This window comes from Meles meles, chromosome 5 (genome assembly GCF_922984935.1).
Source record: "Meles meles chromosome 5, mMelMel3.1 paternal haplotype, whole genome shotgun sequence".
Taxonomy (NCBI): Eukaryota; Metazoa; Chordata; class Mammalia; order Carnivora; family Mustelidae; genus Meles; species Meles meles.
The window spans coordinates 92,131,609-92,154,811 of NC_060070.1; the positions used below are offsets into that span (position 1 = coordinate 92,131,609).

Below are 23,203 nucleotides of genomic sequence, written 5' to 3' on the forward strand. Positions count from 1 at the left end.
GATCCCAGGACCCTGAGATCATGAGTCGAAACTGAGAAGCAGCCACTAAACTGACCGTGCTACGCAGGCATCCCTAGATCTTTAATTCATTTAGAATTTACCTTTATGTAAGATGCATGGTAGGATGATTTTTCTTATAAATAAATAGGGAGGTGTCTCAAATTACTTGCTTTGAAAGTCACCCTCATCATATATTAAAATCTATGTATACATGGATCTGTTTCTGGACTCTCTCTTGTTTTTGTTTGTTTGTTTGTTTGTTTGTTTGTTTTTAAGGTTTTGTTTGTTTGTTTTTCACTGAACTAAGTGGCTATACTGTGGAGAGTTAGGATTACAATGGACTTAAGAGTTGGCATTTTGGCCCTTCTTCTTGCCAAAAGTGGGCACAAATTGACAAAGCTCCAGTTGTACTGCATCTGCTGCTTGGCTTGGCCTGTCTTCTTCTTTTTCTCCTGTTTGGACACCTTGGGAATCTGCCCTCTTACTTTCCCAGTAGAGGCCAGGGAACCATGGACTTTATCTCTAAGCATGCGGCTGGCTACTTCCAGGGAGGTCAGAGCCTTCACTCCACACTGACCTATGATAGCCTCATCCTTCAGGGGCGTGCCTGCCAGGAGCATGACTTGATCTTCTGGAATGATGCCTTCCAGTGAGGCCACATGAGCCTTGATCTGGACAATTGTCCCCTGGCCGGTCACCTCAAGGGTGTGCAGCTCCTGGGCGTGGACAAAGAGCTGCATTTCAGTGACTGAACCATGGGAACCACAGCTGCTACCACAAAGATGGAGTTGAGAAAGAGGAGGAAGTAAGGTACGCAGTCCACATGTCCTCACCCTGCTGGGTGCCGCGTCACTGCTATGGACTCTCTCCTGTTTGCTTATTTGTTTGCTCATTCCTGAACCAACACCACAGTATTGTAATCATTGTACTTTTATGGTGTGTTTGGTCTCTGCTCCCTACCTTCTGAGACATACCCCTCTTGGCCTCCATGACTTGACACTTGTCTATTCTTATATCTACCTTTCTAGATACTCCTCAGTCTCCTCCACAGGATCTTATTTCTCTGTTCATCCCCTAAACATTAGCATCTTCAGGATCCTAGCTCATTGTCATTCTACATGTCCTCCCTGGGTGATCTTACACACTCCTACACCGATGACTCTCCAATACACTTCTATTCCTAATGGTGTTCCTAAATATCTCTTCACTGTCCAATGGAACAGCAAACTCAACCTGTTGAAAACTGAACTCATCTTTTTTCCTTACACACACACCAGTAAACCTGGTCTTCCCCTAGTGTTTCCTCCTTCATCGAATGGCACAATTGGCCATAAAGTTGCTAAACTTAAAAAACCTGCTTGTCTTCTTGGTATTCTTTATCCTTTTTCCTCTTCCTGGGATCAACCTCCAAGTCATGCTCATCGGACCACCTAAATATCTCTAGGGTTCACTGATTTCTTTCCACCCCTCTGTGACTACCACAGTTCAGGTCCCTTTCACCCATACACTCGGGTAACTGCAGTCACTAGCTCTAATTGGTATCCCTGGCTCCTCTCTCAACCTCCCTGTAATGTAATCTCTATACTGCAGCCAGTATAGAGATTAAATTTATAAATTTAATCATGTCACTCCCTATTTAAAGCTTTCAAAACTTCCCCATCCCCCTCTAGGATCAAGTTCAAACTTTTTAACAGTGCTTGAAAAACTTTGCCATGATCTGGATCCTGTTTATCTGCCACAGCCTTAACTCTTTATAATCTGAACTCTTTTCTTTCCTTTTAATTTAATTTAATTTAATTTAGGGATGCCTGGGTGGTTCAGTCATTAAGCATCTGCCTTTGGCTCAGGTCATATCCCAGGGTCCTGGGATCGAGCCCCGCATTGGGCTCCCTGCTCAATAGAAAGCCTGCTTCTCCCTCTCCCACTTCCCCTGCTTGTGTTTACTCTCTCGCTGTGTCTTGCTCTGTCAAATAAATAAATAAATAAATAAATAAATAATTTTACAAAAATTTTTAAATTAAATTTATTTATTTAGAGAGAGTGCATGAGTGGGTGAGGATCAGAGGGAGAGAGAGAATCTCAGGCAGACTCTGGCTACTGAGTGCAGTCCCTAGCAGTCTTAATGTCACGACCCTGAGATGATGACCTGAGCCCGAATCAAGAGCCCTTCACTCAACCGACTGAGCCACCCAGGCGCTCCTGAACTCTCTTCATTCCTTGAATGGAGGATGCTCTTGTCTCTCAAGGTCTGCCGGATACCTACGCCCTCCTCTTTACTTTCACTCATCTTACAAGTCACAGTTTCTTGGACACACTTCCACTGGGACCACCCCTTCTTCCACACCATCTAGATTAGGGAGCTGGTCCTTCTATACACAGCCCGTGCAAACCCCACGGTATATAATTTATCACACGATATCCTGTTTTAGGCAGCAAACCCCTTAGGACTGCAACTGTCTCCTGCTTGTTTGCCAGAGGCTCCAGCACCTAGGACAGGGCCTGGCACGAAGTAGGTGCACAGTCAACAATGAACGCAGGAGAGAATGGGTACGTGAGGGCGAGTGTCGCCTGTAAGGCCGACCTCAGCGGCTCAGAGAGCGTGGGTTCCCTGTGGGGGAAGGGCTCGCCCTACCCCTGCTAGAGTGTTCGGAGAGAGCACAGAGACCAAATCCCAACCCCGCCCAGCTTCCACCGCTGTGGCCTCGCCGCGCCCCCATTCGTCCCCGCCGAGCCGGAAGTGGAGGCGAGGGCTTCCCATGATACCCCGCGGGGCGCCTATTCAAACTGCGCGGAGAAGAGGGAGGCGGCCGTGATGGCGGCTCCGGAGCCGGAAGTGGTGTGCCCGGCCGTAGTACCCGGTAAGGCCTGGGGTCCGGAGCCTGGGGAGCCTTAGGGACTTGTTTCTCCCCTACCGCCGCTATCCAGTTTTTTAGCCCACGGCCCATTCTCTGGCCCGTCTTCCTTGCCCCATCCCTCTTGGCTCCCGCTCGGCCCCAGGGACTCCATCGCCCCCTGGCTCCTGGATCCCATTGGTTCGTCCCCACTCGGTCTTCCTTTCCGCGGCGTTCTGGACCCCGCTTGATTACACTTAGAGTAAACGAATTTCTCCAGGTCAGGGCCTCCACTTTCTGAGCGGAAAGTGTCAGCGTCCGAAATTCTCTCTTCCCCACCCTCCATCCCGCCGTCACTTAGATCTTTGGCGACTGGAGTCGGGAATCTCCCCGCCACCACCCTCAAGGAGTTTTGCGGAGGGAATGTGTCGGGCTGTCCCCTCCCCAGTACAAGGAATGAGAAGACTGACTTTGGCTTTTAAATTTTTTGTCTCCCTTGTTTCTCGGCGCACCTACCAGATTTGGAATGGCATGAGAAGTCAGAGGAAACCCACGCCCCCCAGATAGAACTACTCGAGACTACGTCTACTCAAGAACCTCCCAACCCTTCGGAGCCCTTTTGCCCCAGGGACTGCATGGTGCCAGTGGTGTTTCCCGGGCCTGTGAGCCAGGAAGGCTGCTGTCGGTTTACTTGCGAACTTCTAAAGCATATCATGTACCAGCGCCAACAACTGCCTCTGCCCTATGAACAGCTTAAGCACTTCTACCGAAAACCTTCTCCCCAGGTAGGCACAGCCTTTGGGAGAAAGCTGGTGGGGAGGCTGTGACTGTACATGGTAGGCAGGTGAAAGGGGTTCTAAGGAATCTTCAGGCCCTGTCAGCCTCAACATTGGTAAGGAAAGTGTTTGAGCCCCATGGCTTTAGTTTCTCTCCACTCTAGTCTTTGATAGTCTACCCTCCAGGATTTTCTCCTTTTCATTTTCTGAAGCTGCTATTGTATTGCATTTGGACTTCATGAACTGACCTTTTTATTTTAATGTCTTTTCTCCCCAGATGTTCATCTCTCTTTTTTAAAAAAGATTTTATTTATTTATTTGATAGAGCACAAGCAGGAGTGGCAGAGGGAGAGGGAGAAGCAGACTCCCCGCTGAGCAGGGAGCCCGATGTGGGCTCAGTCTTAGGACCTTGGAATCATGACCTGAGCCTAGGGGAGATGCTTAACCCACTGAGCCACTTGAGCAGCCCTCATCTTTGTTTTTACTTACTGGGGACTTCCTTGATTTATATTCAAACACTTATGTAATTTTTTCCTTTTTTTGGCCATCATAGTTTTTTTTTTTTTTTAAGATGTTATATTTATTTGAGATTGAGTCAGGGTGGGGGAGGGGCAGAAGGAGAGGGAGAAGCAGATCCCCGCTGAGCAGGGAGCCCAACATGGGGCTCAGTCCCAGAACCCTGGGATCATGACCTGAACTGAAGGCAGTCGCTTAACCGACTGAGGCACCCAGGTGCCCTTGCAATCATAGTTTTAAGAGCTCCTTCTAATTTCTTTCACTTTCCTTTTTTATAGCATCCTGTTGTTTCATGTCTATATGATCTTCTCTTACATGGAGATATTAATTATTGGTTTTTTTTTTAAAGATTTTATTTATTTATTTGACAGACAGAGATCACAAGTCGGGGGGGGGGGGGGAGGGGGGGAGGAAGCAGGCTTCCCGCGGACCAGAGAGCCCGATGCGGGGCTTGATCCCAGAACCCTGGATTATGACCTGAGCTGAAGGCGGAGGCTTAACTCACTGAGCCACTTAGGCGCCCCTAATTACTTTATTTTTTGAAGTTTTACTCTTTTCTTTTCAGTTTCTTATTTTTTTCTGGATTCCTTTTCCTCTTTGCTTTGGTCTCTGACTTTCATGGTAGAGGCTTTTATTCTGTGTCTGATGAATATGTAAGAAAAAGTCAATGAAAGCTCTGTGTGCATGGCTGGGCCTTGTGAGCCGTAGACTTCACTCTGAGGATACTGGGTAGGAACCAAGCGGTCTCTTTGGAGGACTCCCAGAACATCAGTATGGGAAGTCTTCTCTCTGGAGAAGATAGGGTGGAGGAAATTGGGAGATGATCGAAGGGTTCTCACGTGGGTTTTCACTCAGTCTCCCTTTGTTCACTCTTCTGTGGTACCTATATTGCCAATTCCTAAGCCCTTCTGGGGTTCTGCGTGTGAATCGGTTTGCTTTTCATAGGGGCTCCCTCTTTTAGCACTTGGTATTCAGCTCCCTTGAATTTTTCCATCTGCCTTCTACTTCCCAAAAATTTGTGGTTGCCTTTGTCTGTTTCCCAGTTCTCTTTGGCCCTGGGAGTTCCTTTTCTTTCTCCTCTCCCTCCCTTCCTTTTTCTCTATTTAGTAGTATTTTAGATGGGACCACAAATAAGCATGTGTTTAATTTTCCACATTTAACTGGAAGACCAACTTCAGAATCACCAACTCCAGAATCACCTCATTTCCTGTTGTCACACAAGGCATAGCAAAATTTGCCACCTGGCATGCCACCAAATCTCCCTATTTTAGTTGCTTATTTCTGGATGTCCTCCTGCTTCACAGTACTGTCTTTGCTGTTCTGAGCATGGGAAAAGTATGGTTTTGTACAAAAAAGGCATTTTTCTTTTTTTTTTTTTTTTTTTTAAAGATTTTATTTATTTACTTGACAGATAGAGATCACAAGTAGGGAGAGAGGCAGGCAGAGAGAGAGAGGAGGAAGCAGGCTCCCCGCCAAGCAGAGAGCCCGATGCGGGGCTCGATCCCAGGACTCTGGGATCATGACCTGAGCGAAAGGCAGAGGCTTTAACCCACTGAGCCACCCAGGCGCCCCGGCATTTTTCTTTTTAAACATATTGCCCTCTGATAAAAACCCAGTGTCATGACCATGGAAACCCAGTCCCATAAGTCTACTGCATCCCAACAGGGTTCTTCAAAGGGCATTAGCTTCCCCTATCTCCTCCTTCCCTTTCACTGGTCTTTGTCCTCACAGGCCGAGGACGCGATGAAGAAGAAAGCTCGGGCCGCCGCTGAGGTGAGCAGCAGGAAATGCCAACAAGCCCTGGCAGAACTGGAGAGTGTCCTCAGCCACCTAGAGGGTCTCTTTGCCCGGACATTAGTACCCCGTGTGCTTATCCTTCTTGGTGGCAATGCCTTAAGTCCCAAGGAGTTCTATGAGCTCGACTTGTCCCGCTTGGCTCCCAACAGCATGGACCAGAGCCTGAGCACTGCGGCTTGTTTGCGGCGTCTCTTCCGAGCCATTTTCATGGCTGATGCCTTCAGTGAGCTACAGGCTCCTCCACTCATGGGCACCATTGTCATGGCACAGGGGCACCGGGACTGTGGAGAAGATTGGTTTCGACCCAAGCTCAACTACCGAGTGCCCACCCGGGGCCACAAACTGACTGTGACCCTGTCCTGTGGCAGACCCTCAATCCCAGCCACAGCCTGGGAGGATTACATTTGGTTCCAGGCACCAATGACACTTATAGGCTTCCGTGAGTGAATGGGGCTGCTTCTTCAATGTGAACACAATGGCTTTAATTATCTTTCCCCCTATGGGGCCAAGTCACCCATCTCTTGCTTGGAGCTAGAATTGCTTCCTGGTGAGAGGAATGTTCTGTCCTTACAGCTGCCTGCCTCCCTTCCTCAGACTTCCTGGTGGGCTGATTGTATGGCTGTGGCTGTCATAATTATCACTGAACAACGTCTCTTTGAATCAAAGGTTGATTTTCCCAGAAGGTGCTGGGTCAGGCATTTCTGTTCTGGTTGGAAGGCAAATACGGGGCCATAGACGGACAGTCTTATGGAAGTGGCCCTTTAATGCTTTTTGCCGTGGCATTTCAGAATTTTTGCTAGGGACATAATGAACTTAAATATAAAAATGAATGGATTTGCATTAAATTATCCTGTAACTCTCGGCTTAAAGATTCCCAGGGTTAAGACTAGAGTATTTTGTCTTTCTCCTTGGCATCTTATGCTTCAGGGTTTCTAGGATTTTTTTTTTTTTTTTTTTTTTTTTAAACTGATGATTCTTTCTCTTCATAAACCCTAGGCCCTTCTGGGAAGTGAAGGGACTTGGCCAAGGTTCTGTGACACTTCGATGTCAGAGCTGGGACTAGAGTCCTCATCAGTTACCTCCCTGCCTGTCCTCCTTTCCTCGCCGTGTAAGGGTCTTTGTGATCATTACAGTATGTGTGCCAAAGGTCACATAGGGAAAAAGGAGCTGAGAGACTAGGCTAAGAAAGGAAAACTGAGAGGGTCTTTGACAAGCTCCAAAGCCCATGGGAACAGTTTCTGAGGCCAGATGTCCCTTTAGGGGTTCTGCCTAGCGTGTCTCCATTGCAGTGACTGGTGGCTGCTGGCGGTTCCTGCTGGCAGCACTGCCCTTAGGCATACCCTGGTCTCCTGCCTGCGGCACTTCCTCCGCAGCTGTGCCTCTGACTTGGCCATCCTGATCCTTGCTCTTCTCTCCGGCTTGTGCCCGTCCTGACTACTAAGCACTGATGATCTTTGTCCCTGAGAACACCTGCTTATGTCTTGGAAACAAATTGAAGACATAGTCCTTACCCTGCTGATGTTGGAAATAGGTAGGTTGTGTGTGTGTGTGAGTGTGCATATGTGTGTGTGTGTAAATGGGGACAGTAGAAATATACACTATTTTATGTTTTAAGAAGAAGAATGTTTTTTGTGTTAAGAAAACAGAAAACATGGTTTAAATTTTACACTATATTTTAAGCACTTTACATATATTATCTCATGAAACAACCTTCCACAGTATGTGCTGTTCCCATCTTATAGATGAGGCTTGGGGAAATAGAATAATTTGCCTTTGTGGTGGAACCTGGATTCTAACCCAGTCCACCCAGCTCTAGAGGCTGAGTGCTGTGCATAGTGCTGCATGGCCTGTATGGGTTTTACTCTGAAATAATTAAGCAGATTCACTCTGCCAAAGGTGGTAGCATTAGAAAGCTGCAAGACTCCCTTCTCTGGCTTTAGACTGTAGTTCTGAGAGGGAACCTGCTGGTAATAAGTGGTCAGAAAATCTGGAATCAATGAGAACAGTATAGGTTTGGGGGATTTTTGGTGCTATGGCCACTTGAAGCATATTTTACCAGTTAGAATTTCAGCTGGTTTTCGGTCTGAGGATACTGCCTTACGAAAGAGGAACAGAGCCATATCTCCCACTTGAGAATGGAATGGACAGGCTGAGGGCTTAGGGGAGGGAGGGTTTTGGACAAGGGAGTTACAGATTGTTTTGACATGGAAAACACCTTAGGCCAAGTCAGCTCCCTCAAATTTTAAAAGCCTCCATAAGCAATGCCCAGATAATCAAAACAAAGTAATTATCTGGGTAATTTAGACACTTACTTCTCTCTTGCCTTGACACGGGGGACCACATCATTCTGATTGCATGAGTCCTTTCCAAAGGAATCCAGAAATGAAAAGGTCAGTTAATATTAACGACTCCCTACTCAGTGTGGAGTCTGCTGCTCTCTCTCCTTCTGCCCCTCCTCACCCGCTCACACCCTCTCTGTTTTTCTCTCTCTCCTTCTCTCCAATAAATAAATATAATCTTTTTAAAAAAGTCAACAAATCCCATCTCTTTCCCTGACAACAAGCTTGCTGAGACATCTGTTTACCTGTTTGACCTCGGCTGGGGACCCCAGAGGTAGATGTGAAGGAGCCTCTAACCCAGGGAGGGAAGAGCCCCAGCTGCAGTGGGGTCCTGGCCTTTTCTGTGTTGCTACCATTTGGGCCTAAAAACAACAGTTGTGGGGCCCAAGTAGCTAAATGTAGGCGGCAGGTGGTGTCATCCTTTTTGTACTTCTCTTCACATCCCGCTCCCCCAGGGTGTGGGCCTTGCCCCAGTGCCTAGGTCTCCATTTGTCAATTGGGTGGAATAGTCCTGTGGAAGGGGTGAATAGAGACCTCTCATGAAGACCGAGGAGAATGGAACAGTGGACCCCACTCTGTAGGCCCTGGCATGGGTGGGGATTAATTGCTTTAGATTCCTAGACTTTTAGAGCCAAGACCTCAAGTTCTTTTCTTCACTCAATTCTGAGGCCAAGAAGGGACGCAACTGGAGTGAAAGAATACAGCTAACGTCACTGTCGGGTTGTCTTTCTTCCCAAGCCCTCAATGCATATACAGTGAGGACTCAATTCAACTTTTGGAAAGGCTCAGAAAAGGCAAAAATATCCATGGAACTGGGGACCTTCAATCCCACACATAGGCTACCTATGTTAGGGGAAGCCACGCTGTTAGCGTGACAGCAGAACACGTGCGGTCCCCAACGCGAGAAGGACCGAGGACAGGAGCTGGTGTGTGTACAGGCTTGGGGGAAGGAAGGGCTGTGTGGGGAGCGGGGCGCGCCTGTGGCTCGGAGAGGGCGGGGCCGCGCTGGTGGAATCCTTCCGGCCCGGCGGGAGGGCAGAGCTTTGGGTCACCATGGAGACAGTGTCTCCTAGCAACCTGGCGGGCGTTGATCAGAGCCGCGGGCGCGATGGACGCGGAAAGCCTCCTGCTGTCGCTGGAGCTGGCGTCCGGCAGCGGGCAGGGGCTCAGCCCCGACCGTAGGGCCTCGCTGCTCACCTCTCTTACGCTGGTGAAGCGCGACTACCGCTACGATCGGGTCCTCTTCTGGGGCCGCATCCTCGGCCTCGTCGCCGATTACTACATCGCGCAGGGCCTGAGTGAGGACCAGCTGGCACCACGCAAGACTCTTTACAGGTGGAGGCGACGCCCTAGAAGCCGCGGTGGCCCCCGCCTCCCGAAGGGGGCGCCTCTGGGCTTCCAGGAGGGGGTGGGCGTGGTAGGAATCGAAAGGGGTGGGGATCCTGAACTGGAGAGGGGCGGGGGGGCGGGCACGCAAGTTGATGGTGACCATTAAAGGGCAGGGACCGGAGAACATCGTGGAGGTGTGGTGGGCTTGGGGGATTCGGGGGGCAGGGATTTGGAGGTGGTTTTATAATATAGGCAGGGCCAAGAACGGAGGCAGAGAGAGGTGAAAGGTCCTGGAGAATAGGGACCTGGAGTAGACTCCAGGTGCAGGCCCGGCATTCTGAAGAGCACAGTTTGGAGAAAGATGAGAAGCCCTGGAGGGTAATGAAGTGTTGTTTGGAAGCAGGTCCAGAAGCATCTTTGGTGGTGGAGTTGGCTCACAAAAGGAAGGGCCCTAGGAAGTAGAGAACGAATGCGGAATGGGAGAGGAGGGTTTAGAACCAGGGAAAATTCTCGACAGGCTACTTACCCTACAAGCCCACCCGCCTCTTTCTTGACTACCCCCAGCAATGTCGGGAAGCTCACCACCTTACAAAACAAGCCATCCAGGTCGCAGGGAGTTGTAGACTTCATTTATCTCTCCGTGCATCAATCCAACATTGATTGGAACGCATTTGGTGTAGACTTACACAAAGGTTACAAAGATGGCTGAGACTCCCCCGTCTCCAAATTATTCAGAAGGAATATAGACATGTATATATTCTTCCTTCCTTCCTAGGAAGGAAGATAGACATGTAACCCAGCAATTAAAGCAAAGTGTAGTGTGTTAACCCCAGGACAGAGAGATATGCAAAGGGGGATCAAGGGGGGTCTTCTAGAGAGCAATGAAGTAAAGATTGCTCAGAGAGATCTGAAAGCTGATGGGTAGTTCCCCAGGAAGGTGTGGGGAAAGGCATGCCAGTTAGAGGGAAGGGTTCTGCAAACTTGGCTGGAGTGGGCTTGGAGTGTTTGGGAGAACAGCAGGTAGGTGAACCTGACAGTGGCAGGCCAGGGTGTTACACACACTGGATGGAAAGACCCGGGATTTGAACTTTGTTCGGAGGCTGTGGTGAGCTAGAGAGCCATTCAGAGGCCTTAAGGAAGAAGAGTCTGCTCAGATCCGAGTGTGCAGGCTGGTCTGAAGTGGGTGAGCATCCATGAGTCTGTTGCAGTGTCCAGATGAAGGAAACCGCAAGGAAGAGGTAGCTGAGGGACTGTAGATCAGGGGGTGGGTTGGAAAGATGTAAGCGGTGGCACTAGCCAGACTTGGGCCTGAATGAGAGGTGGAGGAGAGGTCAAGGTTGACTCTTCCTTCCAGCTAAGGCGGCCGAGTAAGTGCTGATGAATCCCACTGGAACAGAATTCAGGAAGCAGGACTAGGAAAGCCCCATTGAATTTGGTATGAGTTGCTCTGGGTGGGCAGGGGGTTGGGTGGTGGCGGGAGGATCATAAGGAGGTATATTAAAGTACAAACCTGGAGTCCAGACAAAACACTTGGACTAAAGATAAAGACTTAGGATTCATTTTATTCCATAAGTTTTTATTTCTTCAACACCTACTATGCGCTAAGCATTGATCCAGGCACCAGGAATTCAATGGTAAATGAGACAAAGTCCTTGTGTTCATGGAGTCTACATTATAGTGTGTGGGGGTGGGGGGAAGGGAGACAATAAATAAACACACATACATTGCAGATCTAGAGAATACGGGATGCGGTACTGTTTTAAATAGGGTGGTCAGAGATAGCCTCTCTGATAAGAGACCTGAAGCAACTGAGAGAGTGAGCTGTGTATTTATCCGAGGGAAGAGAATTCCAGGCAAGCGCAAAGGCCCTGAGGCAGATGTGTACTTAGTGCTGGTGGAAACCCATAGAGGCTAGTGTGGCTGGAGAGGAGAGAACATTGTAGGACATGGGGTCAGAGAGGTAAGGGACCAGAAGGCTTTGCGGGGCGTTGCAAGGAGTTGGTGTAATGAAGTCTTTGGAAGCTTCTATACAGAGACATGATCTGGCAGTTGGGTGGGAAGTAGACTGAAAGGGGAGCAAGTATGGACTTGGGGAGACCAGTTAGGAGGTTACCGTAGTATCTAGGTAAGAGAGGGACTTGGACCAACGGGGAGCAGTGGAGGTGGTGAGAGGAGGTTGGGTTCTGCATATCACCTAGGGCTCTGGGAGTCGGGTGGGCCAGCCTGCAGGGAGAAAGCAGGGGTGACAGTAGATCTTTGGGAATATTTGGGGCAGTGGAGGAGAGCGAAGGGAGATGCCAGTGAAAACAGAAATGGAATGTATTTGTTGGCTTTTATGTCTTGTTGATGTCCTCCTAAGCCATTTTGTGGGGTGGTGGGGGCAGAAGTGACTGTGTAGTGGGCAGAGTGAAGGTGAGGGGAGAAAGGCTTCCACAGGGCAAGTTGTTCTGAGATTATTGTTCAGAGATGGAGGAGAGGAGTGAGAGACAAGAAAAGGCTGTTTTCCATCAGACTGTTATTTCTGAAAGCTGAGAAGTTCTGATGTTGAGAAGGGGCCAGTGGAGAGAGAAGGGTGGAAAGATGAGCAAGCCCCCCCCCCCCCACCTGCCACACCCAGCAGGCTGGTTGGGTTAGAGAGGAGTGGGAGAACGCCCTCTCCTGGCAGGAGTGGGGAGGAAGGGACTGGGCCGGTCAGTGCTGGAGACCGCAGAGGACAGGTCCTAGAGCCTGGACTGGCTTTCCTGAGAAATGAGGGAAGGTGGCTCTGCTGTTGGCTCAGTGGGCAGATGGAACATGAATCTGGGGTCTACCAAAAGTGGTGCTTGTAACTGAGGAAAGTTCAGCTTTCTAGAAGCTTATCAGGAATCTTACAGTGCAGATATCTGGGAAGAAGTTTTTGGAATTTTGGTAGGCACAAAGCTTTTGTGACCTTGACCTTCTATGAAATAAATTTGAATTTGCCTCACACGTGGGGGTGGGGTGCACCATAGGCCCTTAGGGTTTTGAAGGGGAGAGGTGTGAGTCCCAACAGTGCTTCTTGGGCTTTGTCCCTCAAGAGAAGGGGCCGTGGCAGGAAGCTTGGAAACCAGGATCATGGGGATGTCGTTGGCAGTCTGAACTGCATGGAGTGGAGCCTCCTGCCCCCTGCCACGGAGGAGATGGTGGTGCAGACGTCTGTGGTGAAGGGCCGCTTCATGGGGGACCCCTCACATGAATATGAACACACCGAGCTGCAGAAGATGAGTGAGGGCGAGAAGGTCTTTGAGGAAGAAGTAGTGGTGAGTGAAGATGAGAACGGGAGGACAGAAAGAGCCTGGGCCATCCAGAGCCCAGCCCAGTGGAAATTGTGGTGCCAACAGCATAAGCCACACAGCTCCCATGCGACAGGGTGCAGAGTAGACAGGCCTCTCCATCTGGAGCCGGGCTCTGGGCAGGGGCTGGGAGAGGCGGGTCTGTGTTGCGCTTTCAGGTAATGGGATGTGCACAGGCTCTTGTGTCTTTATATCAGTCTTTGTCTTACTGGATAATATATCCACATGATTCGCAATGTGAAGGTACAAAAAGAAATTCAGCAAAGCGTCTCTCTCGCCCCTGTCTGCCAGTCCCCCAGGTCTTCTTTCCCAGGGACATTAACGTAACCCATTTTGCGCCCATGTGCACGTCCACGTGTTGTTATGCAAAGCGCAGTCCGGACCAGAAGCATCATCATGGCTTGGGAGTTAGAAACGCACACTCTCAGGCTGGCATCAGGATCGGAATTTTAACACATTCTAAGGGGATTCGAATACACATTAAAGTTTCAGAAGCTCTACTTCCAAAGATATTTGATGCAAAACAAGTCTCAGCAAACAGCTGACCTTTCCACATTCTCTTCTGATCTTAAGACAAAACAAGTGGCAGATGTCACACACACATTTCTGCACCTTGCTTTTCTCACCTCATAAATTTTGGAGCTCTTTCTATGTCAGTGCTCTGAAGAGCCTCCCCCATTGTTTTTACTGTGCGTGAACGTCCCGTAGTTGGACCAGCGTCCCGGTCATGGAAATCCATGACATGTCCGAGTTGGAGCTCTGCCAGGCAGTTCCATAACGAATGAGCTTGCACATGGTGTCCTTTCCGACATGTGCACACACTCTGAAGGTTCAGTTCCTAGAAATGGAACTGCTGGGTCAGAAAATAAGGAGCACAGATTTTGAAACAATCAAACCTGGAATTCAAAATGCAGCCCGTGCACTTGCACCTGGGTGAGGCCAAAAGTGTTGGTAGGGGCCTGTGATGCCTCAACTGGAGTCCCCACTCCTCTCCCTTACCCCACCTGACAAACTTGACCTCCCTGAGGCTTATTTTCTGAAACGGTGGGATAATTATATCTACTTTGTAGTCTTGTACAGGTGAAATGAAGGGACCTATTTGAAGGCCCTTGCGTAGGCCTGTGGAAAGCACTGGTTTCTATCTAATGTGTAAAAATTTCAGTGGGAGCTCCTGGAAAATAGGTAGCTGAGTAACTCTCAGAAGCCCTGGTGACCCGTTTTCCCTGTCAAACACTGCTTTTCCTCAAACACCTCTACAAAGTCCTTTTGTTAGGGGTTGCCCTTGATATTGGTTGTAACCAAATTCATCTGCATAAAAATGCTATAATATGCGGTGGTGGTGCTGGGGAGGTGTTAAGTCAAAGAAGTATATAAGCTGAGACTCCAATTTTGTTTTAAATAGATACACAGGAAAGAGAACAGAAGGAAGTACGCCAGTATGTTCTTAGTGATTTTCTTTAGGAGGTGGGATTATGAATGGTTTTAATTCTTTGGCGTATATTATAAACTTTTTCTATATTACCTAAGTATTCCACAGTGATCAGGATTGCTTTTATATTTTAAAAAGGTAAAATAACCCACATTTACATATAATAGGGTGGTATCTTTCTGGAAGAGTACATAAAAAACCATTAACACTGGTTGTCTCCAGGGAGGCCAGTTGGAGGGTCAGGGTTGGGGTGAGAGAGACTGCTTTTTTTTTTTTTTTTTTTTTTGTGGTTTTAAATATTGCACCATCAGTATGTATTACTGATTTAAAAGAGAGACAGACAGAGGAATGAAAGAAGGAGTGAAGAGAGGAAGGGAAGGAAGGAAGGGAGGGAGGGAGGGAGGGAGGGACTTTTGAGAGGAGAGAAGGGGAGGGCTTGCCCAACATGATTTTCTGTGGACTTGGTGTCTATGTGGTGGCGATCCAGGTCAGGGGGTCATGCAGGGGGCCCTTGCTCCAGAGGTGAGTGGGCTTAGCACTCTGGCAGGTTGGCTTTTCTCCTGTCTCCTCAGGTCCAGATCAAGGAAGAGACCCGCTTGGTGTCTGTCATTGACCAGATTGACAAGGCTGTAGCAGTCATCCCCCGAGGAGCCCTTTTCAAGACCCCTTTTGGACCTGTCCATGTCAATCGGACCTTTGAAGGTGAGGTCTCCAGGGACCCTCTCAAGGGCAGGAGGGCGTCTCTTCCCAAGCATAATCGGACACATTTCTGGGAGTCTTGGGGAACCTGTCCCACTTCCTCAGAGAAAGACCAGCTGTATCCAGATCACTTGGAAAGATGTGGTCCATGGCCTGGGATCGGCAGTTGGCATGGGCTGCTCGTCACTGGACGCTGACTCTTTTCTGCCTGAGGGTAGAAGAGCATTTGCCACCTGGGTCCCAGGGCTTTGTGGGGGTCTGGGCTCCCTGCCTTCCCCACCTTCTTCCTCTTTGGTGTCTCCTCATTGTAGGGTCTGGACCAACCCTGGGCTGACAGAACACAACTCCTTTTTCTCCTTTTAGTTCTCTGTCAGTATCTAACTGAGTCCTTTGCAGGCCCCTCCATGTGGCCCCCATGTGTGGAGAAAGGGGGGCTGTGGGGTTTGGGGCTGACCATCCCTTCCTACCTACCACCTCTTTTTAGGACTGTCCTTGTCTGAAGCCAAGAAGCTTAGTTCCTACTTCCACTTCAGGGAGCCTGTTGAGTTGAAGAACAAGACCTTGCTCGAGAAGGCGGACCTGGACCCCTCCCTGGACTTCATGGACTCCTTAGAGCATGACATCCCCAAAGGTAATAGCCTATGACTTAGAGGACATTGGATCTGCCCCCAGGTCAGAGCAGTGGGTCATGCCACATGCCATTCTCCTCTGAGATTAGAACCAAGGGCCTGAGTGGGAGTTGGTGGTTCACTGGGGTTCCTTGAGGGTGGGGGCTTCCCCAGGGTCCGGTCCAGGGCTCGGCTCATAATAAACAGCCAGTACTTGTCTGCAGACAAAAGGAAGCACTGTCTTCCCTGTGATTCCACAGACAGGGAACCTCGGTGCCTCTTTGGATTTCCATACCAGTCTTGGAGGAGGCAGGCAGGAATCCTCTCCCAAACATCCCTGACAACATCCCTGAAAATCCTAGCCACATCTATCCCAGCTGTTGGCTTTGGGGTTAGACCAGTGCTTGGCACATAGCCGGGGCTTGGTGAGTGGGTGCTGAGCAACTGCAGAGCAGACCGCCTGCTAAGGACATGAATTCTGTACATTTGCTTCCTGCTGTGTGCACACATCCTCAGAGGTCTTCCTGTTCTTCAGGGCCCGGCTGGCCCAGGCACACCCCCAGCAGTTGGGGCTCACAGGGACCCCATGTCCTTCCCCCAAGCTGTGCCAGTAGAGAAGCTTGTGTCCTGAGCAGAGGCTGTCTGCCAGGACAGGTGCCGGGTTCTGGACAGCTGGGGGCCGGGCCCTGGGTGCTGACACAGTGCCCCTGCCTCGTTTCCTCCCCACGTTTGGGGTTTCTGAGCACTGCAGGGACCAGCTGTAGATGACAGCAGTGCTAACGACAAGGCTAATGATAGGAATGGCGACTCCTGAGAGTGACAGTCCTGCTTGCTGTGCACAGGGTGCTGCGCTCTGTCCCTTCCATGCCTTATCTCAGGTTCCTCCTCAGAGGCACCCTGCGGCGGGGCGGTGTGGGGGGACAGCTACTGTTGTCACCCCCGATTTACAGGTGAGGACCCAGGCTCAGACTCTGAAACCCAAGGACACAGTGAGCGTTAGAGCCTTAGACTCCAAGGTAGATGGTAGATGAATGTTTCCTTTTCAGTGGACAGTATTTGCCCCCACCTTGCAGGGGACCACTTGTGGGGAGCTGTACACTCCCCGCCAGTGGGGGAGCGGATGGAGGAGGCAGGGACTCTGGCTTCAGACAGCTTCGGCTGGGATCCCGAATCCACGACTTCCTAGCTGAATGACCTGCGGGGCGGGCTCCCCACTTTCCTCATGTCTCCAGTCCCTCATTCCTAAAAGGGAATAATGGTAATTTCTACCTCACTGGGCTGTTATGAGAATGGAGTGAGTTCATGCATATGCAAGAAGTTTATTGCAGTGCCTAACACATAGGAAGGACTCAAATGAAAATTAGTGATTATTACTAGTGTTATATTTAGTGGCAAAAAAAGTCTTAGGGGTGCCTGGGTGGCTCAGTGGTTAAAGCCTCTGCCTTCAGCTCAGGTCATGGTCCCAGGGTCCTGAGATTGAGCCCCGCATCGAGCTCTCTGCTTGGCAGGAAGCCTGCTTCCCCCTTCTCCTCTGCCTGCTTCTCTGCCTACTTGTGATCTTTGTCTGTCAAATAAATAAATAAAATCTTTAAAAAAAAAAAAAGTCTTAGAGGGGAGTTGGGGCAGGCCAAGAAGACCGAGGATGCCAGGGGTAGGAGGCTTACAGCAAGGCAGTGGGAGCTGCTGGAAGCTCTTGAGCGGGTCTGTGACAATAAGGTGCACGGAGGGATGGAATAGGGCCCAGTAGGGATCTGGAGGCTATTTCATGGCTACTGCAGTACCCCAGGGGCTGGGAGATGGTTCCAAGGGGGTGAGGGCTGCTGGCAGGGAATGGCCACTCTGGCCTCTGCTCCATGGGGTGACCTGAGTCAAACCTTGCTCAGCACAGAATGGGGCTCCTGGACCTGCGGTGGGGGAAGGGGCGGGGGGCAGGGATAAAGAAGGTTGGGAAGGGCTGGGGCACTTCTCCCTCATGGGACATGCTTTCCAGACTCCCATTATCTCCCCCAACTCTGTGCTCCCAGCCTGGCCAGAAGCCAGAAGGGCCTGCACACCCTGGGTGATACAGGAAGCCAGTAACACTGTGGTAGTGGGACACAGCAGCAAGGTCTGAGGGGTGGGCTGAGGAGAGTCCTCTTCATACCTCCAGTCTGGCGGCAGGAGCACTGCTCCCCTGAGCCTGGGTATGGCTGGAAAGGCCACCTCCAGGCTGACTTCACTTGCCTGCAGCTGGATACTCCTGGGCCTGTGGGTGCCGCGCTCTCTCCACAGTTCTGGCTGGCTAGGAGACTGACCCAAGAGGGCCTCCTCCCCCTTGGAACTTCATCTTCTGTGGTGGGAGCAGGGATTGGCGTGCTAGGGCCTTTGCAGGCCAAAGCCAGCTAGATGGAGTGGGGGGCCCAGCAAAGTCTACCTAAGGGAACCCCATCAATCCTGTCTGCCCTTTTCTTTTGGCTAAAGGGGACACAGGAGGCAGCCATTTCTCCCTGCACCTGGGGTTGTAAGATAATGGAACTTTGGGGGGTCTTCCTAAAGGATGATGGGGCCATCCGGATGTGTCTGGTCGGCAAGTGAATTCATCAGGAGGTAAGAACTTGGGCCTGGGAGGTAGGGGAGCTGCAGTAGCCTGCGGCCCTAGGCATCCCAGCCTCAGGCAAGCCTCAGGACTGAAGGATCAGCTGATGGTTCAGTGTTGTCCTCAGTGCTGGGGCCTTGGTGGCTGAGGGCTCCTGGTGTCTGTGTGTGGTCCTGAGAGGGGGAATGCTCCTGGCCTCACCTTGGGAAACATCAGAGCTTCTGGGCTTCCAGCTCCCTGCCTCCCAGAGCCAGCATCAGCAAACCTGCAGGCAGTGAAGCCCAGGTTTTCCTCAGGATGGTTTGGCTGGGGCCATGGTGTGGGGGTGGGAGTGTGGGTGGTCTGGGGAAGAGCAGACGCTCAGGTTTTGCTCCCAGACTCCCTTCCTTACCTGCCAGTGAAGGAGCAGAAAGAGCTGCTGGGAGGCTGCCTGCAAGGCAGACAGCTGCCTCAATGGGCCTGGCTGCGAAGAGTGGCCAAAATTCCCAGGAAGGAAGGTTCCTTGGGACACCAGCACTGGCTGGAAGGCTGGAATTTGACAGTCGTTTTCTGCCAGGGGAAGGATCATTGTTTCCTTTCTGGGACTGAGGCATTTGTTCCGGGGGACTTTGTGTCACCTGTTAGCAGGGATGGTTTGGTGTGGGCCTGCCCCCGGGACTCCAGCTCTCTGTGCCCATGGAGGTAGGCCAGCGCAGCATCTTGTTCCCGGGCCAGTCTTGGTTGCAGACAGGATGGGGAGGGATGTTGCCTTGCCACCAACGCCCTCCTGAGCTGTCCTGCCTTTGCCCTGGGGTCTGCAGAGTTTTGTGGGAGTGGGTAGCTTTGGGGGCAGAGCCATCATCCTGGTGGATAACCGGCAAGGGCCAGTTCTCTGAGCCCGTCTGTAGTCACGTGAGATGGAGCGCTAGGTCGGGTCAGACGTCTAGGCAGCACTCCGCTGCTCAGTGCTCCCCAGCCCCAGCTGTTCAATCCATCAGTAGATAGTGACTGAGCAGGCGCTGTGTGCTGGGTCGCCCGGACACTGCCCTTGCCTCAGAGACATTTGGGAAGATGAGATGAAATAGGATGGGAAGTGGAAATAGGAAGTAGAAGGGGCCTCATGCACAGGGTCACTGGTGTCCTAGGAAGCAGAGCGGGGTCTGGGGTGGAGGGCAGATGGAGCCTCTCTCCTTACAGGTCTGGGGAACTTCCAGGTCCCAGGGCTGCAGCGTTTGGGAGCCAGGCAGCAATGCCCACTTCTGGCAGCAGAGGGCAGCAAGGGGCCTGCTTGCAGGCCTGGAAAGCGTAGTGGTTGGTGGTTGAGGAGGAGGGGACAGGAGCGACAGGTGGGGGATACGGTGTGGATCAGCTTTCTCTTGGGGTTGTGTGCAGGCGGCTCCTCCCACCCAACCCCCAAGAAGCCTGGCTGACAGGTGCTTAGCCTTCTGGACCAGGAGGCCCGGCCTTGCCCATCAAATAGGGCACTCTTCACCATCAAGGGATTTGACCATGACTTCTGGCCCTGGCGAGGGGGGAGTGACCGCTTTTGAGAGAAGTGACCCATGGCCATTTCTACGTGTGTGACAAGTTGTGTGAGGCTGTTCTGAGGAGAAAGTGTAAAACCATCTACTGTGACTGGGGAACCCCTATCCCCAGTCTGGTCCACTCCCTCAAACATAATCTTTCTCCCAGGAAGGCAGGAGAATGTAATTCTGATTTGCATGCATACCTGAGGCTAGCAGAGGCTTCCACTAGCAAGGCAAGACCCCTGGGGCCCACACAACCCAGGAGGACTTCCTTTTTTTTTTTCAAGATTTTATTTATTTGACAGACAGAGATCAGAAGTAAGCAGAGAGGCAGGCAGAGAGAGGAGGAAGCAGGCTCCTTGCTGAGCAGAGAGCCGGATGCGGGGCTCGATCCCAGGACCCTGAGATCATGACCTGAGCCGAAGGCAGAGGCTTTAATCCACTGAGCCACCCAGGCGCCCCCCAGGAGGACTTCCTGCCAAGAGGCTCCATCCTTGATTTACCTGCTTGTCCCCCAGCACATCCTCAGAACACAGCTTTTTAGAGAAGAGTGGCTGCCAGAGGGAAGGAGGGCAGTTTTGGGGAGACTTGGGAGAGACCAGAGCCACAGGAGGCTGCTTCCCCTGGAGTCCGAGAGGAGGTGGTGGCGGTGGCTGGGCCCGGTCTTTCCAGCAGTTGCAATAAGTGGGTGAAGGTGACAGTGAGTGCCAGGTTCTTCAGGTAGACGCTACGTGACTCCTGGCACGTTGAAAGTCTGTGCGCGCGAGTGTGTGTTTCCTGGGCGACCAGCTGAGCCAGGGATAAGGAGAGGACAGGAGTGTGACAGGAATGCAAGGGAGGAAGGCGGGGGTGCTGTTGGCTGGCTGGCCTCTCACATGCCACTTCCGTTGGCTGCCAGCACCCTTCAGCCTGCTTGGCCTGGCCCCCTTACCCCAGTGGGGGTACTGCATTTCTCTCCCTGGCAGCCCTGTCAGTTTCCCCTTGCTCTCAGTGGGGGCTGGGGGTGCCCGGCTGATGAGCCTGGGCCCCTCCATCTACTGGAGGCAGGAGGTAGTAAGTGGCCAAGGTTGTGCAGGAGAAGGTCAGCTCTCGCCAGCATGTGCCAAGGTGCTGGTGACTGCGAATTGATGAGAGCCATCTATGCTGGGGGCCTCCAGGGGCTCATTTCTTTCCGGGCATTCGGCCCAGGCAGGTTGTTAGCTGCCCTCCTGGGTGGGCAGAGAGAAGGGAGCCAGAGCCTGACCTGCTTTCAGTTTGAGACAGCTGTGTGACTGTGGGCTCCAACGGCAGGGACTGTCCCCCAGTGATGCTCTGGGCACTGGTGGGGGTGACTGGGTGGTGGGAATGTACCTTCCTGGGGTCTGTGCTTCTGGCCAAAAGCTGAATGCTGTGCACGGGGACACTTTGTTCTGTCACATCCTCACTCCTATTTCCCCCAGGCAACCTGTTTTCTATGAGTGACTGGGAGGGGCAGGCTAGAGCCTCTTGCACTCTGAGGGCAGTTCTGGCTGGTGGAAGACCTCAGATGCCCGGAGAGGAAAGTTGTAGGAGCCAGGGGGAAACACTACCCCACCTTTCTGACCAGGAAAGTGCCCCCTCTTCCCAGGCAGTGACCCAGCCGGAGCTCTGGTAACCCAGGGCCCCTCTCCTTTCTTGATGCTGTGGTCAGCACTGGGTGGGCCTGGTGGGGGAGGTGAAGGCCCCACTGTGGCTTCCCTGCACCTTCTGAACAGGTGGAGGTGGCACGTGGTGCCGGCCTCTCCTGAGCAGGCCAGCGCCAGCTGACCTACACGCACCTGGAAAGCTCTGGCTTTGACTGGGCAGGTAATGGCATCCCGAGCAGGGCCGAGCTGCCATCGGGCTCCAGGACTCCTGGTGGTCATGTCTCTCAGATGCAGGGTGGCCCCTGGTGGGTGGAGACAGAGCCACAAAGCTGCTGGGTGTGGAGTGACCGGGGTGGGCCATGGCTGGAGGCGGCCTGTGGGAAGCTGGGGTGGTGGGAGCCAAGCAGCCGAGCTGAGCTGGCAGCTGATGAAGGCTTCAGCGCATCACTGGCTGGTCCAACACCAAAACCTTCAAAGCATTTGCCTTTCTGGCAGGGCCTGGAGCAGAGCTGCGGCCGGGCCGGGGAGAGGCCTCAGCGCGCAGGGGAATAGAAGCTCTAGATCTACATCCAGAGGCGATTTTCCCAGGCTCCTTCCTCCCACACAGGGGCTCCCTCCCTTGGTTCTGGAGCCGGATCAGGCCCTTCCCGCCAAGTCCTCATGGCTGCACAACTCAGCCCCGGGCTGGGCTGCTCCTGTCTGGGGAGCAAAAATCCAGGGCAGAACCCAGCATAGACAAAGGCTCATTAGCTGCAGCTCAAGTCCCCTCCCGCCCAGCATGGCTTCCAGTCCACCAGCTGCCAGGCTGGGCTATTGAGCTGGGAGGCCTGAAACGGCCCAAGTTCTGTGTGCCCCTAGTCAGGTCTAATCCATCTTGGAGCAGAGGCTTCTGGGACTGGGGACAAGAGAGCAAACTGGCCAGAAGAGCAAACTGCGCCAGGACTGCAGGTCACTGGTGACGGGCTGCCCCTCATACCGGTGGGGAAGCCTGGAGGGAGCCTCTCCTAGCTGGGCCCCATCTCCCCCCGCCTGTGGACTCCGCTTCCTCCCCCACTCAACCTTTAACTAGACTTGCTGACAGGAACAAAATGAACCGGGGTGTGCTTCACCTCTTTTCATTTCCTTTGCCCTCCCTCTGGAAGTGGTTTTAATGAGCAGTGAAATGGCTAAAAGGCAATCAGGAGGAGTAAAGCGCCAGATAATTAAATTGTCTTCCCTTTCCCAGTGGAACTATAGTACCCGGGCCAGGCTGCTCATGGGGCTTGCAAGGGGGAGGAAGGGGTGTCCAGTGCAGGGCAGAGCTCTGGCTCCATGGGACCCAGGCCTCCCCTCCTGCCTGCCCCCTCCCAGGGTCCTGGAGCATCCAGATGGAGAGGGGCAACGCCTTGGTGGTGCTACGCAGCCTGCTCTGGCCGGGCCTCACCTTCTTCCATGCTCCCCGCACCAAGAACTGTGGCTACATCTATGTGGGCACCGGCGAGAAGAACATAGACCTCCCCTTCATGCTGTAGGAAGCATCTACAATTTACTTTCATAAATGGCTGTGAACTTGATCTGTTTGTCTTGTCCTGCTGCTTCTCCATACCTCTGCCTCCATCTGGTGTCCAGGCTCTTGAGGACAGGCCGCTATGACGGGAGAGCCAGCCCTAGAGCAAGCGGTGGAGCTGCAATGTGCTCCTGAGAGAGATGGCAGTGGGTGGAAAGGGCTGGGGGAGGAGGGTGCAGCTCACCTCCTCACAGCCCTCAAGCCAAGGGCTGACAGCTGTCAACACAGGGCATGAACCCACTTGGCCCGGAAACTTCCTCTGGTGGCATTCACGTGGCCTATCACAAGCTGAGTGACTCAGTGCTCAAGAACTGGCTAGAAATGGGCTCAAGCCCCCT

The 23,203-nt window shown here is 52.0% G+C and overlaps 2 protein-coding genes and 1 pseudogene across 2 annotated transcripts; 2 read left to right on the plus strand and 1 right to left on the minus strand.

The window, feature by feature from the left end:
• Positions 1-296: 296 nt before the first annotated feature.
• LOC123941338 lies at positions 297-740 on the minus strand (annotated as a pseudogene).
• A 2,053-nt stretch (positions 741-2,793) lies between these two features.
• Positions 2,794-8,066, plus strand: LOC123941436 (MAD2L1 binding protein). The gene is made up of 3 exons (XM_046004581.1): positions 2,794-2,858; positions 3,351-3,616; positions 5,855-8,066. Exons 1-3 carry the CDS (start codon positions 2,813-2,815, stop codon positions 6,365-6,367), a joined length of 825 nt encoding a protein of 274 aa, XP_045860537.1. The 5' UTR covers positions 2,794-2,812; the 3' UTR covers positions 6,368-8,066.
• A 1,174-nt stretch (positions 8,067-9,240) lies between these two features.
• On the plus strand, positions 9,241-22,872 carry RSPH9 (radial spoke head component 9). Its single transcript, XM_046004580.1, has 5 exons — positions 9,241-9,594; positions 12,701-12,866; positions 14,901-15,030; positions 15,512-15,658; positions 22,670-22,872. The coding sequence occupies exons 1-5, from the start codon at positions 9,368-9,370 to the stop codon at positions 22,828-22,830; spliced, it is 831 nt and encodes a 276-aa protein (XP_045860536.1). The 5' UTR covers positions 9,241-9,367; the 3' UTR covers positions 22,831-22,872.
• Positions 22,873-23,203: the final 331 nt, after the last annotated feature.

Coding starts and splice junctions, on each gene's coding strand:
- RSPH9 (XM_046004580.1), top strand. CDS start 9,368: ATGGACGCGGAAAGCCTCCTGCTGTCGCTGGAGCTGGCGTCCGGCAGC. Junction 9,595..12,700: donor CCACGCAAGACTCTTTACAG/GTGGAGGCGACG, acceptor TGTCGTTGGCAG/TCTGAACTGCATGGAGTGGA. Junction 15,031..15,511: donor TGTCAATCGGACCTTTGAAG/GTGAGGTCTCCA, acceptor ACCTCTTTTTAG/GACTGTCCTTGTCTGAAGCC.
- LOC123941436 (XM_046004581.1), top strand. CDS start 2,813: ATGGCGGCTCCGGAGCCGGAAGTGGTGTGCCCGGCCGTAGTACCCG. Junction 2,859..3,350: donor GTGCCCGGCCGTAGTACCCG/GTAAGGCCTGGG, acceptor CGCACCTACCAG/ATTTGGAATGGCATGAGAAG. Junction 3,617..5,854: donor ACCGAAAACCTTCTCCCCAG/GTAGGCACAGCC, acceptor TTGTCCTCACAG/GCCGAGGACGCGATGAAGAA.